Genomic DNA, 12,372 nt, shown 5'->3' with positions numbered 1-12,372 from the left:
TTTCTATGAATCTCACACTTTATGCCCTTACTGTACATTGTTCTCAACATCTGGAAACCATTAAACGCAATGTTTCCTTTCAGTGACCCCAATTTTGCCTTTGGTCACTGTTCAATACCCTACCTCCAGCAGCCCCTTATATCTACTCATTGCCCATAAGGGGGCGTTATTGCCCACTTTGAGAAATGCTGCTCTAAAGAAAGGTTGTCTCTGCAATGGAAATAGTGTTCCCGGTGATTGGACATGGCAAGTAGTGAAAAGTGGACTAGTATCCATTTGTAATGTATTTTTACTTTTTATTAAATAATAATTGTCTTCTGAGACAAAATTGTGTATGACTTTACTGACAAAAGGTTGACTTTTAAATTTCCTGTACAGTAAATTCTGAGAATGCAATTCATGATGTCTCTGTTTCAAATTCATAATAGTGGACCAATGTTTCATTAACTGTGACTAAGCATAACAGAAACAGATCAACTTCACTATTGCAGTGCTTGAGATCTGTAAAAATGACTTTCAGACTGTGCTTTTCTGTTAACAGTTTTGGAATCCACCAAGTGTAAATGAACAAAACTTTCTATAGTCTAATTCTTTTATAATTGCTATTACAGTAGGTTTTACTGTACATAATGGCTAATGCACTACACAATTTGGAAGTTGTGATGCAGCAGTCCTGTTTGATTAGCATGTCAATCTGACTTGTTTTCTTCTGTCATGGCTATTATTGGTCAAGTGCTCCAGAACTTGTAAAGATTGTTATGTTTCCCATCTTAACTGCACAGGTTGTAACTATGATGTGACCATTACAATTATGTGATAATTAAACATTCATAGTTATCATCATAAATGCTTTTGAGAGAAGTATGGAACTTTGACATCCTTGAAGAGAAATTCAATCACTAAGAAGCTAACATCTGACATTTTGAATTATCCATGTTGAATTCATAAGACCCACAACAGGGCCACTCAATGTGACAAAACTAAACCTTTAATGATCATTCAGTGACATGCAACACAATCTAAGACATCCAATTTGAAAGAAAACATTAAAAGGCATAAGTTTCATACTGTACTTCATAATATTTAAAAAAGAATTTTTCCTTTTTTACTTTTGATGAATACTTTCAATAATGAATGACATTATTTATTATCTTAAAAACTTGAAATAATAGAAGTCATTCAATTGCCATTTTACCCAAAGGAGATTGATAAAACAAACTATCAAAAATGTTCAAAAATTGAAAATATCATTGCATTTTAAGGTTTCTATCATGGTGTGGTTATTTAATGCAAGTGCAGTGACCAAAAAAGTAATAGAAAATTTTAAAGGACAACCCTGACCAAGAGTTTAGTGTAATATCTTATCACGAAATCAGACTTCATGTGATTTGGATTACTTTTACATGCATATTGTACAGTTGAAATAATTTCAAAACATGATTACAAAAAAATACATTATTCACTAAATCGGTTATTTTGCATAAATACCTAGCATACCAGATGAATGCTTGAACTGTACAATACTCAAATGTGTTACCTAAGTTAGATAACTTACGTAGGCTGTTTTTTTCCAAGCTCCGGTGGTTCATAAAACAAATGTAAAAAACAAAATGCATTTATTACCAAAAGTTAGGTACAAACATGGTTACTTTTCGACATAATCACTATGACAATTGAGGCATTTGTCATATCTGTTGATGAGCTTTTCCATCCCCTTGACATAGAATGTTGACGCCAATGATTTGAGATGGGCCCTAACGTTTTTTGAAGATCGTCATTAGTCTTGAACTTCTGCCCTCCTAGCCACTTTTCCTGTTCAGGAGAGGTGGAAGTTGCTCGGCACTAGATTGGGGCTATACGCTGGGTGTTTAAAAGTGGTGAAGACTTCCACCCAGCTTAAAATTTTTTGATATGTGAAGACTTCCACCTATTTCTTGAACTGAATATGGGGCTAGGAGGGCAGAGGTTTGAGACTAATGAACTAATGATGATCTTCAAAACAACATTGTTAAGGCCATCTCAATTCACTGGTGGCAACATTCTATGAAGAGGGGATTGAGGAATTTGTCATTGAGTGATTATGTCGAAAAGTAACCACGTTTGTACCTAACATTTGGTAATAAATTCATTTTGTTATTTACATTTGTCTTTGTTTTATGGACCATCGAAGCTTGAAAAAAAAAGCCACCCTCGTATATTATACTCAACACTAAGTTGAACTATTAGGTTGTTCCAAATGAAATAGCTGGTTTTTATTTCTGACTTTGAACATTTATTAATTTAATTTAAAACTTAAATGTTCAATCAAAATTGTCTCCAACATTAATGCACTTTTCCTAATACAATAGAAATGCATTAATGCCAATTTGATAGAAATCATGAGAATGAGAAGCCAAAAAGTCATTAAAAAGGTACTTTTTATTATGTTCTGTTCCTTAAAGACTTTCCTTTCCAAAAAAAAACTGTCTAGATGTATTAAAAAAAAGTGATAGTCTGTTAGCAAAAAGTCTGGAGAATAAGATAGATGGGAAAGAAATTAATTTGAATACTTTCATTTTTGTGACAAATAATTAAAGAACTGAAGACCTCCAAATGATGCTCCTTATCTCTCTCACCAAGTTTGTGGGGTACCCATTTGTTCAGTTTCTTGACTTTCCCTAACGTGTTTAGATGTCAAGAAATGGTTGAATAATATCCAGTACATTCAACCTTTCTGCGATTTCCTGGACAGTAGGGTGATGTCCCAATTTGATGATGTTCTTCAATTCTGATTTTTCAGATTCATATTCCCGGAATAAAATATTTTGAACCAATGCCCAGTGTTCTGCTCACTCACAGAACCTTCACCAAAGTTTTATTTGTATTTCGGGTTGCTTCAGCTGCATGATGTCCCTGCTTATATTCATAAAGGAAATTATTCAATTTCCTTTTTTTCCATTCTGTCAGAAAAAGTACTCTTAAACATGTGGAACTCACAATATAAATGAGATTACATTTTTAAATTTGCATATTATATGTGCACTCACTCTTCCAATTGCAAACATATAGCATTGTTCACATGGGAAAAAGTTGAACTACAAAACCAGAAAGTTTACATTTTAAAAACTGCCATTTCATTTGTAACGACCAAATTTTATAGAATTTCATTACAATAAAAAATGTTATAAAATTCCATTCCAAATGATATAAATATCATTTAGAATAATATTTTTATAGGCTACTTGCTAGCAAAAAACTATTTATATACAGTCAAATAATCCAAAATTGAAAGTGTAAGCATGAGAAGAGTTAATTTAATAAATATTAATTTAAAAATTAAACTGAATTTTTTTGCTATGATTTTAAATGAATAATCCTTGTTAAATGCTAATTTTCATATAATAAAAGACCTTGAAATCAATAATTTTTAATTGATAAATTAAATTAAACAAACAAACAATATAATTGTATTAAATTCCATATTATTGACAAGAGTATTTAAAAAATAAAAAATATTAATATATGACAATGTCAAACAATTTAAACAAGCTATTATCAAACTACATAAATGAAATGGGACAAATTGGAATTCAAGGATCCTAATGAGAAAATATAGGAAAACCATTTTATTACAAATTTAAAAATATGAATGAATAAATATATACACATACTAGCTGTTACCCACAACTTTGCCCTTGGGGGTTTGCAAGCAAACCCCATTTATATTCAATATTTCAACAACCATAGTAATTGTTATATAACACCTACCGATGAGAATTGCTGCGAATCAAACGAACTATTTTCAATTTGATCAATTTTCTGGAACATTTACAATCATTCTATAATCGAACCAATATGCAATAACAAATTTGAATTTAAAACGGTTTGAACATTTGGTTAAAAAATCAAAATATATAAAAATATTTATAACAATGTCTGAAATGTTATCAATTTAATACTCCTAAGTACTCAATGAAAACTAAACGTAGTTGAAAACAAAAAAAAAATTGCATCTAAAATAGTACAGTAGAAGCTGTTCTTCAGGTTAAGCCTTAATCCTTTCCCCCACGGGAAAATTTCCAAAAATCCCTTCTTAGTGTGTGTTTTCATGACGTACCCTAACTGGGTACAAAATTTCACCTCTTTAGGTTTAGTAGTTTGCTCTGGATGATGATGAATCAATCAGTCACTCAGTCAATCACTCAGTCAGTCAGTCAGTCAGGACAAGTAATTTTATATATTTAGATATATTATATATGACAAAATTCAATGCACCAACATGTATTCACAAGCAATATCAGTATTCATTTATTTTCCAATAGGCACAGATTACAAAAATTTAAATTTGATATAATTTTCAACTGGTTAATTAAAATTATTTTAAATTCCTACAAAAAACATGTGATTTAAAAATATTTGTTTAATTGCTACTTCTTCTTCTGACAGTTCCTTTAGCAATAAGCATAAATTTTGCAGAAATATTTATTTGCAACTGTTTAATGCATCAAAATATAAATAAACAATGAAAAAAGCCATCTTTCTGCAGTGACTTTTCTTCTTGGTACCTATGTGAATTTGCATGCTCCATGTGTCTCACATTTGCCCTTTGAATTCTTTTTCACTTATTACTTTATCCAAAAAGGTCCAAAACAAAATTTGAATCAACTACAAATCGATTAGAACAGAATTTGTTTGATATACTTATTTCCTTAACCAAATTCAATTCAAACTTCTTTTTCTTGAAGTAAAAACTATTTTAAAAAACTCCAAATTATGTCTACCATCAAGGATTTTCTAGTTAACTTTGACAATGGGTATACAGTGTAAAAACTCATTGTATAAAGTTAAATTTATGAACTGTTCATTAAAATAATTTTCTAGCTTTTAAAAATGGATAAGTCAATTTGTAAATTTGTAAGAAATTTGTTAATTATTAAACTGACTTAAAAATTTTTCTGAGAATAATCTATCCAGAAGTGTGTATTAAATAATTTAATCAATAAAACATCTACAAATTATAAATGGAATTTCACTTAAAATATAAAGTAATATATTTATTAATTTGTACATCAATAAACTTTCACACACAACTCAATAGACCAAATATAAATTAAACTGCTAAATTTACTGGGTTATATAATATTTTTAGAATAAATTTACAAGCCAAAATTATTCTAAAAATATTTCCTAACCCAGTAAATTTGGCAGTTTGATATGTATATTTGGTCCCTAATTTAAAAGAAGTACAATATTATCTCTTAATATATAACTGAAATCTAATAATAGAAACATTCACTCCAAAGTCATACAAATAAATTTCTGTAAAAAATACTGATAGCCAAATATTTGTTCTTACAATTTTTATAACCAAAATGGATCATTTGAAAATATAGTTTAAAATTTTACTTTCAGATTTATTAATTGTAGGTAATATTTTCTCAAAGTTTTAAATCAAAACAGTTGCAAATCATTCTCTAATGGATGCCAAGATGAGTGCAAGGTATCATATTTTCAAATCTCAGTTTGGTAGAATATAAATTTTAAAATTACGTTTGTTGTGTCCAGAAAATTCAAACATTATATGGTCAATAGCTTAAACAGATAATTCTTTTACAAAATAACTAAATATAAAACTCAGTTAATCAAATGGAAAGTTTATGACAAAAAGATAACTTTTTTTTTAAAGGTTATTTTGTTTTTCAATTAACACTTGATAAACAGCTTTCTCAGAAATAGAAAAATACTTTAATACAAACTTTTACGTTTCTTGTAATAAAGAACTGTCAAAAAGATAAATAAGTTTTAACTTTTCCATTTCTTTCGTCAGATAATCAATAGAAAGATTTATGTCTAGTCAGTAATTGGTATGATAAGAAAGTACTCAAAGCATTACAGAAGTACATTTTAAACAGAATCAAATATTTCACTTTAATATGTCATATTTATTATTACATGAATTTAAAATCCAATATTTTAAATTCTTTTGATAGATACTGCATTGATGAAAACAGTATTTCTAGCAACATATCAATTATTAAAAAAAATTAAAAAACAAAATATGTTATTAGACAGTTTATTTACTGTTTTCTATTGAGATTATAAATGAAGTAATTCAAATTTTTGCATCATTTCCTGCTTGTTCTCCCATTATATATATATATATACTGTCAATAATATAAGAATTTCAGAAGTAATATATGAAAATCTTACATGATACACAAGTTTTTTCTTCTTGTATTTCAAGTGGTGGTAATATTTTGTTACTTGAAAAATACTTTGAAGTTTTGAGAATCTAATTTTTAACATAATTTAAAACTTAAAAAATAATAATATAATGATAAAACTCTATAAACAGCATATGTGATTTATCACTTTATAAGCCATATGCCTGTCTAAAAAAAGACAATTCATACAGAAAAAGATATGTTTAGCACTGTATGAACCTATACTGTTCAATAACATGTTGAACACACTAATCATCTAGTTTAAAAAAAAAATTTATTCTATCTTCTAATGTAATTAAATCTGAGCACAGTTAATGTTAACAATATATGCATATATTTTCTGTCAATGTTTTAATTTTCTTTCATTAGATACATATATTTATATAATTTATACTTTTGGATGTTATTTATTTGTTAATAATATCAGTTAACAGTTTTAATATGATAAAAAACCAGTTATTTTTTTAATTTGCATAAAACTGATTAAATATGTTTATAATTTTTGGCTTTTTTAAACTGTTTTCTTCCTTTAATTTGTAAATATGAAATGTAAATATTTATCATAACATGTATAAAATATAAATAAGACAAAATACTGTATGCAGTCTGCTAACATTTTAAGTTATTTCAAATATATTTCTTCAAATATAAATATATTACTGTAACATTTTAATAGTTTATAAACTTTACAAATTAATAATAATCTCTACTATAATACTGTTTTAATGTAGAAAAGTTCAGCAAAAATACCAAAAACATTTAATAAAATGAGATCCATTCTTTTAAATATAATACATATAAACTTAAATTAAAATAGAACTACATTACTTTGAAGATAGATGTTTTAATAACAGCTTCTTAAATTACATTTCCAATAATATANTTTTTTTTTTTTTTTTTTTTTTTTTTTTTTTTTGTTATCACAACCTAAATTACTTAGTGGCTAAATATTTTACAATAAATAAAGCACGCACAATTCAATCAATTTATTCGACTAAGAATTTTTAAATCTGCTTTAAAGATATAACTAGTTTATACTCCCCCTGAAAAGTTTTGCATTCACATTAATAGGCCTACTATTTTGAGCCACTCTGTCACAAGTTATACTGCAAAGAAGAAACACATTCCAAAAAAAGCATTTACTAAATTGAACTATAATATCTTCACATATATTCTTGCATTTCAAACAATATAAAGAATCATTTCAATTAAAAATAAATAAATGTATGTAATTTAACCCAATTAATTTTAAAATGTATTTCATGAAAGTAGTCCACGATACAAACACAGATATATTAATTTTTTTCATTAATAATCTATAATAAGCTATTACGATGCTTTAAAAACACGAATCTTAATAATTTAACTGAATTAGAAGCAAAAACAAGTGAATACATGTTAAAAAAACTACGGATTAAATGTATATAAAATTGAGTTTAACATCAAAAAAACCTTAAATTTAGTAAAATAGAATGTTTATTATGGGAACAACATTTTGGCCACTTACGACGACAGTGTTCTTCATTAATTCCATTTTACAACCCGAAGACGGCCATCGTACGCGGTTGAACACATCGGTTCCGATAATAAACACGTTATTTTTACCGGATTTAAGGTTTTTTTATATTAATTTTAGTTAATACATCCAGTTTTTGAATATTTTCATTGCAAAGACAAGTTTATTATTGTTTAATGCCGGATATCCACGAATATGTTTTAAAGCACAAATCTGAACAATTTAATCGAATCAGAAGCAAAAAACAAAGTGAATTAAGGTTTAAAAAGCTTATTAAATATGACAAATGTATATAAAGTCGAGCTTATTATTGTTTAATACCGGATATCAACACACAAAACATTTTAAAATACAAATATGAATAATTTAATCAAATTATAAGCAAAAAACAAGTAAATGTACATTTAAAAAGCATATTAAATATAATAAAAATGTGTATAAAGTCGAGCTTATTATTGTTTAACGCTGGATATTGACATATAATGTTTTAAAGCACGAATGTTGAAGATTTAATCGAATTAGAAGGAAAAAAATTAATATAACGTTAAAGAACTTACACAAAATACCAATTACATTAAATATATAGAAAATATAAATTAACAGACACTTAACATTCGACTTAAACATCACACTTCTCTGTATTAAAGCGTAATTGCTCGATATAAATAATGGAAATATTTGTTTACAATCATCATCATCATCATCTCGTATAACCTAACTAGGCTAATGTTTTTTTTTTTTTCTTCGCCATAATAATAATAAATAAATAATAATAAATTCGAGTAATTAATAAAGGTCAGACGTACTTACCGACAAAGTGACGACTACTTTTTACCGTAAGCATTATGAATTCGGGCGCAATCTTAATCCTTTACCGACTTTAAAAACCTAAATATGACTTCACGTCATAGGAGTTAATGGCCATTTGGCGCGATGGCGGATAAAAATCAGGAAACGAAACGGCAATAACCGATATCTTGATACCGTAACATTTTAATACGTATTCTTAAGTTTTTTTACTTCGATAATTTAACATTTCCTTGTTTCCGATATCAAATGTTTACTCGACTGCCCTGAGGCCGCCATATTAACTGCCATTGATCACAACAGTGCATGGAACGCAACGTCTACTCTCGTAGGGATGACACCGAATTCCACGCGGTGACTAATAATTATGTAATTTATTATTTTTTAAAAAAATATTAATAATAATAATAATATTATTATTAATATTAATTAATTAATTCGTCCTGTATTATTTATGTACTAAATTAATATTGTATTTATTCGTAGCTGTTCGGTGATTACGATACGAAATTAGTTTATTCTGTTTTTTTTTTTTTTGGAACAATTTTTTGAAATTTGAATGTTTTATCGGGATTAAAATCGGAATTGTTTATTTTTTGCCAAGTTTTAATATTCCAATATCGAAATATTTTACTATTTCGCAATTAATTATACTCCTCGACTGGCCGCCATCTTTAGTCAGTTTTCGCTTAATAAATTGTGCGCGAAGGATATTTTATAAGCGTATGCAGATTTATGCATATAGCATTTATTTTCTGACATATTCTGAAATTTTAGTATTTATTTATTTGTTACCGTTCTATTAATTGAATATTTTAACTTGACCCTTGTAAATTCAGACATATCGCAACTTGTTGACGTTTTTTTCCCTCCCCTCCGTCGACGGAATCTCTTAATTTTAAGTTATGGAGATATAGCACACATTTCAGGATCATGGTTTATATTCTCACAACCCAGCTCACTCTTGTGTAAAATTTATAGCATAGTACTAGTATGAATGAGGAACAATAACAGTGAAAAAAAACAATATTTCTTTCACAAGGCAATATTCATAACAACATTTACTTAAACTGCTATGGCACAGACAACGCTCATATCACGCAAAAGACAAATTTATATCGTAAATTAATTTGAAATTGAAACAAATTAAAAAATAAAATAAAATAAAGCCTACATTGCCACCTTTCACGCTTTTGCGCTTGCAAATGTTGTTATTAATTCAGAATAATTTAATTCCTGGACAATACTATTTTCGATAGATAAAATTGCTAGATCTGACAGTCTGTCCTGACACATGGTTGAACGTAAATAAGTTTTAATTTACTGAAACTTCGTTCTCCTTTAGCGACAGTTACGGATATGGTCAGCAAAATTCGAAGTGCTGTCCACACATTTGGGAATATATCCTGTCAATCATTTTGTTTAATAAGTTGAAGAACTTTTACTGGTTCTGATGATTCAAGCTCTTTCAACAATGGATTCAGGTGTAAAAGTTCCTCAACCAATTCACAACCAGATATGTCACATTTTTCTCCATCGGTTAAACTTATTTCTAAATTTGCACAAGCTTTTTTCAATTTTGACTTTTCATGAATTATTTTGATGTTGTGTAAAAAGGGCCATGTATCATTAAATTTGGATAGTTGTGTAAATCGAGTGACCAACGCATTCTCAATTGTATCGATCATAGGGTAAAAGACGTTTATTTTAAACAATTCTTCAGGATTTGTTGGTGTCTCATCTACGGTTTCGTATTTAAATAATCTCTTCTTTCTTCGGGATCGGACTGACTTAAAAATAAGATCTATCCCAGCCTGAAAAGCAATTTTCCTAGCTGTTATTATCAGACGAATAACGCCGGTACTCTTTTACAAATTCATAGCAGTTCTCAGCAATTGTATAGCGTTTAGTAAATCCATAGTTTCAGACTGCACAGCCTTGCTTACAATGTTTACTTGAAACAATATATCATACCAAGCCACTATTGTTACTATAAACTCAAATTGCTCCTAAATCAGGGACAAGGCCTCTGATGCTGCGACTGGGTCATTCGTTTCTTCGTGAAGATCCAGAAGAGCGTCACGAACTGAAGAGTAGTGATAACGAACTGCAGCGAGGCTAGAAACTATACTCTCCCAACGAGTTTCACAAACATTTTTCAGCGATAGTCGTTCTATGTGCTTGGATATCACTTCCCATCGCTTTATTGACGCAGAGAATAGAACAAACAGTCTTTGAAGAAATCCGAACAAAGAAACTGATTTAATAGATGTTTTTGCGGCATCTCCTATTACCAAATTTAATCAATGACAGCCACATGGATTAAAAAATGCTCGTGGATAGTGGTTCAGATTTGGTTCTGACCATGGTTCAGGATTTTGCTTTGGACACCTTTGTTTACTCCTACTATATTCGATCCATTATCATATCCTTACCTCGACAATCGTTCATATCGAACTCAAACTCTTGCACAATATATCAAGAAAGAGGCCAGTGAGTCCAGCTCCCGAAGAGTCACTTACGGGCTTGTAAGCAACGAAACACTCACGCACTTGGACTTTACTTTCATTAGTGTCAACAAAACGCAAAGTTAAAGATAACTGTTCAACGCGACTGACATCAGGAGTGCAATCCAATATGATGGAAAAGTATGATGACTTTACCCTATTCAAATTTTTATTTTGAACTTCACTTCCAAGTAAGCCGATCAACTCGTTTTGAATATGTTTGCCAAAATAGTGGACATAAGTCTCTTTATTAACAATACGGCGGAGGTGCTCCATCATCACAGAATCAAATTTTCCTAGCAGTTGCACTAAACCCAGAAAGTTACCATTATTAGGAGTATATAGTGCTTCGCATCCAGAGCTTCCTCTGAACGACAAATTATTGCCTGCTAAAAAGAATACTATGGACATCATTCGTTCGAGGATAGAAACCCACCGCGATTTCTCGTCTTCAATCTGTTTTTGCAAATGCTTGTCAATGCAACTGAAGTGCTTTAATCGATTCGACGCTTCCATCCAACTGTGCATGGCGTGCTGATGATCTGAGGAAGTTTCGTGAGTTTTGGGACGCACTAATAAGTATCTCCAGTCATCAACTCCTTCTTTTCCTAAATTAGAGTGGAAACTTCTGTTGAATAAACAGCAGCAAAAACAATATACTTTATCTGTAGACAGAGTAAACGAGCCATCTTCTTTTATAAGTTTCTCCATTTGGCATTACCCTTTGAAAATGCGTATTTGAAAAATGACGTCCATCATTTTTTCTTGGATATTTTTCGTTGTTCATTTCGTTACAGGACCTCGAATAATTATTTCATCTCTGGTTACAGGGTCAACGAGCGACCAGTTTGAAATATCATAATCTATATTTTGAGGTGACGGTGATGCTATGTCTGGTATAACCTCTTCTGTATTATTTTGAACTGCATATGACATTCCAGAAATAGCTAAATCTTCTTGTGCATGCTGCTGTTCATCTTCACGGGCTTCGTCTGAAGAAACTTTTATTAAATAGGTCTTATTCCGTCGCGTGTTGAACTAGTTCTGATGATGACGATTCGGATGACTTTTCTACTCTCAAAAATTTTGCTAGCAATTTTGCAGACTTTTCACTTTAGCCTTGCTTTTTTCTTTTTTCTTTTTTTTTTTTAAGTTTTGTGCGCCAGATAGTTTTTTTTTTTTGGAGGTAGCGACATGTTTTGTCTGTAAAGGAAACATTATACCTGTACTTTGTAAATATTTACTAGTGATGCCACGAATAGTGATTTTGCCGAATACCGAATATTCGGCTACGCTCTCGGCCGAAGCGCCGAATGTTCGGCAAAATATGTGTACGTTT

General features: G+C 29.7%; 2 protein-coding genes across 2 annotated transcripts in view; both read right to left on the bottom strand.

Moving 5' to 3' along the window:
* Nucleotides 1-8,865, bottom strand: part of LOC111612998 (disks large homolog 5-like) — an 86,930-nt gene extending 78,065 nt beyond the window's left edge. The window contains exon 1 of the mRNA XM_023354292.1: nucleotides 8,530-8,865. The gene's annotated coding sequence lies outside the window, so the exon portion shown is untranslated. The remainder of the gene's footprint in view (nucleotides 1-8,529) is intronic.
* Nucleotides 8,866-10,973: 2,108 nt separating this feature from the next.
* Nucleotides 10,974-11,744, bottom strand: LOC111612994. The gene has a single exon (XM_023354290.1). It carries the CDS (start codon nucleotides 11,742-11,744, stop codon nucleotides 10,974-10,976), a length of 771 nt encoding a protein of 256 aa, XP_023210058.1.
* Between the last annotated feature and the right edge of the window lie 628 nt (nucleotides 11,745-12,372).

Source organism: Centruroides sculpturatus, unplaced genomic scaffold, assembly GCF_000671375.1.
Source record: "Centruroides sculpturatus isolate CEXI.00-Female unplaced genomic scaffold, Cexi_2.0 scaffold1214, whole genome shotgun sequence".
NCBI lineage: Eukaryota > Metazoa > Arthropoda > Arachnida > Scorpiones > Buthidae > Centruroides > Centruroides sculpturatus.
Note: the sequence above shows the minus strand (reverse complement) of the source record. Positions and strands in the feature narration are given on the sequence as shown.

Excerpts from the sequence above, each read along its gene's own strand:
- LOC111612994 (XM_023354290.1), bottom strand. The coding sequence starts at position 11,744 with ATGGAGAAACTTATAAAAGAAGATGGCTCGTTTACTCTGTCTACAGAT.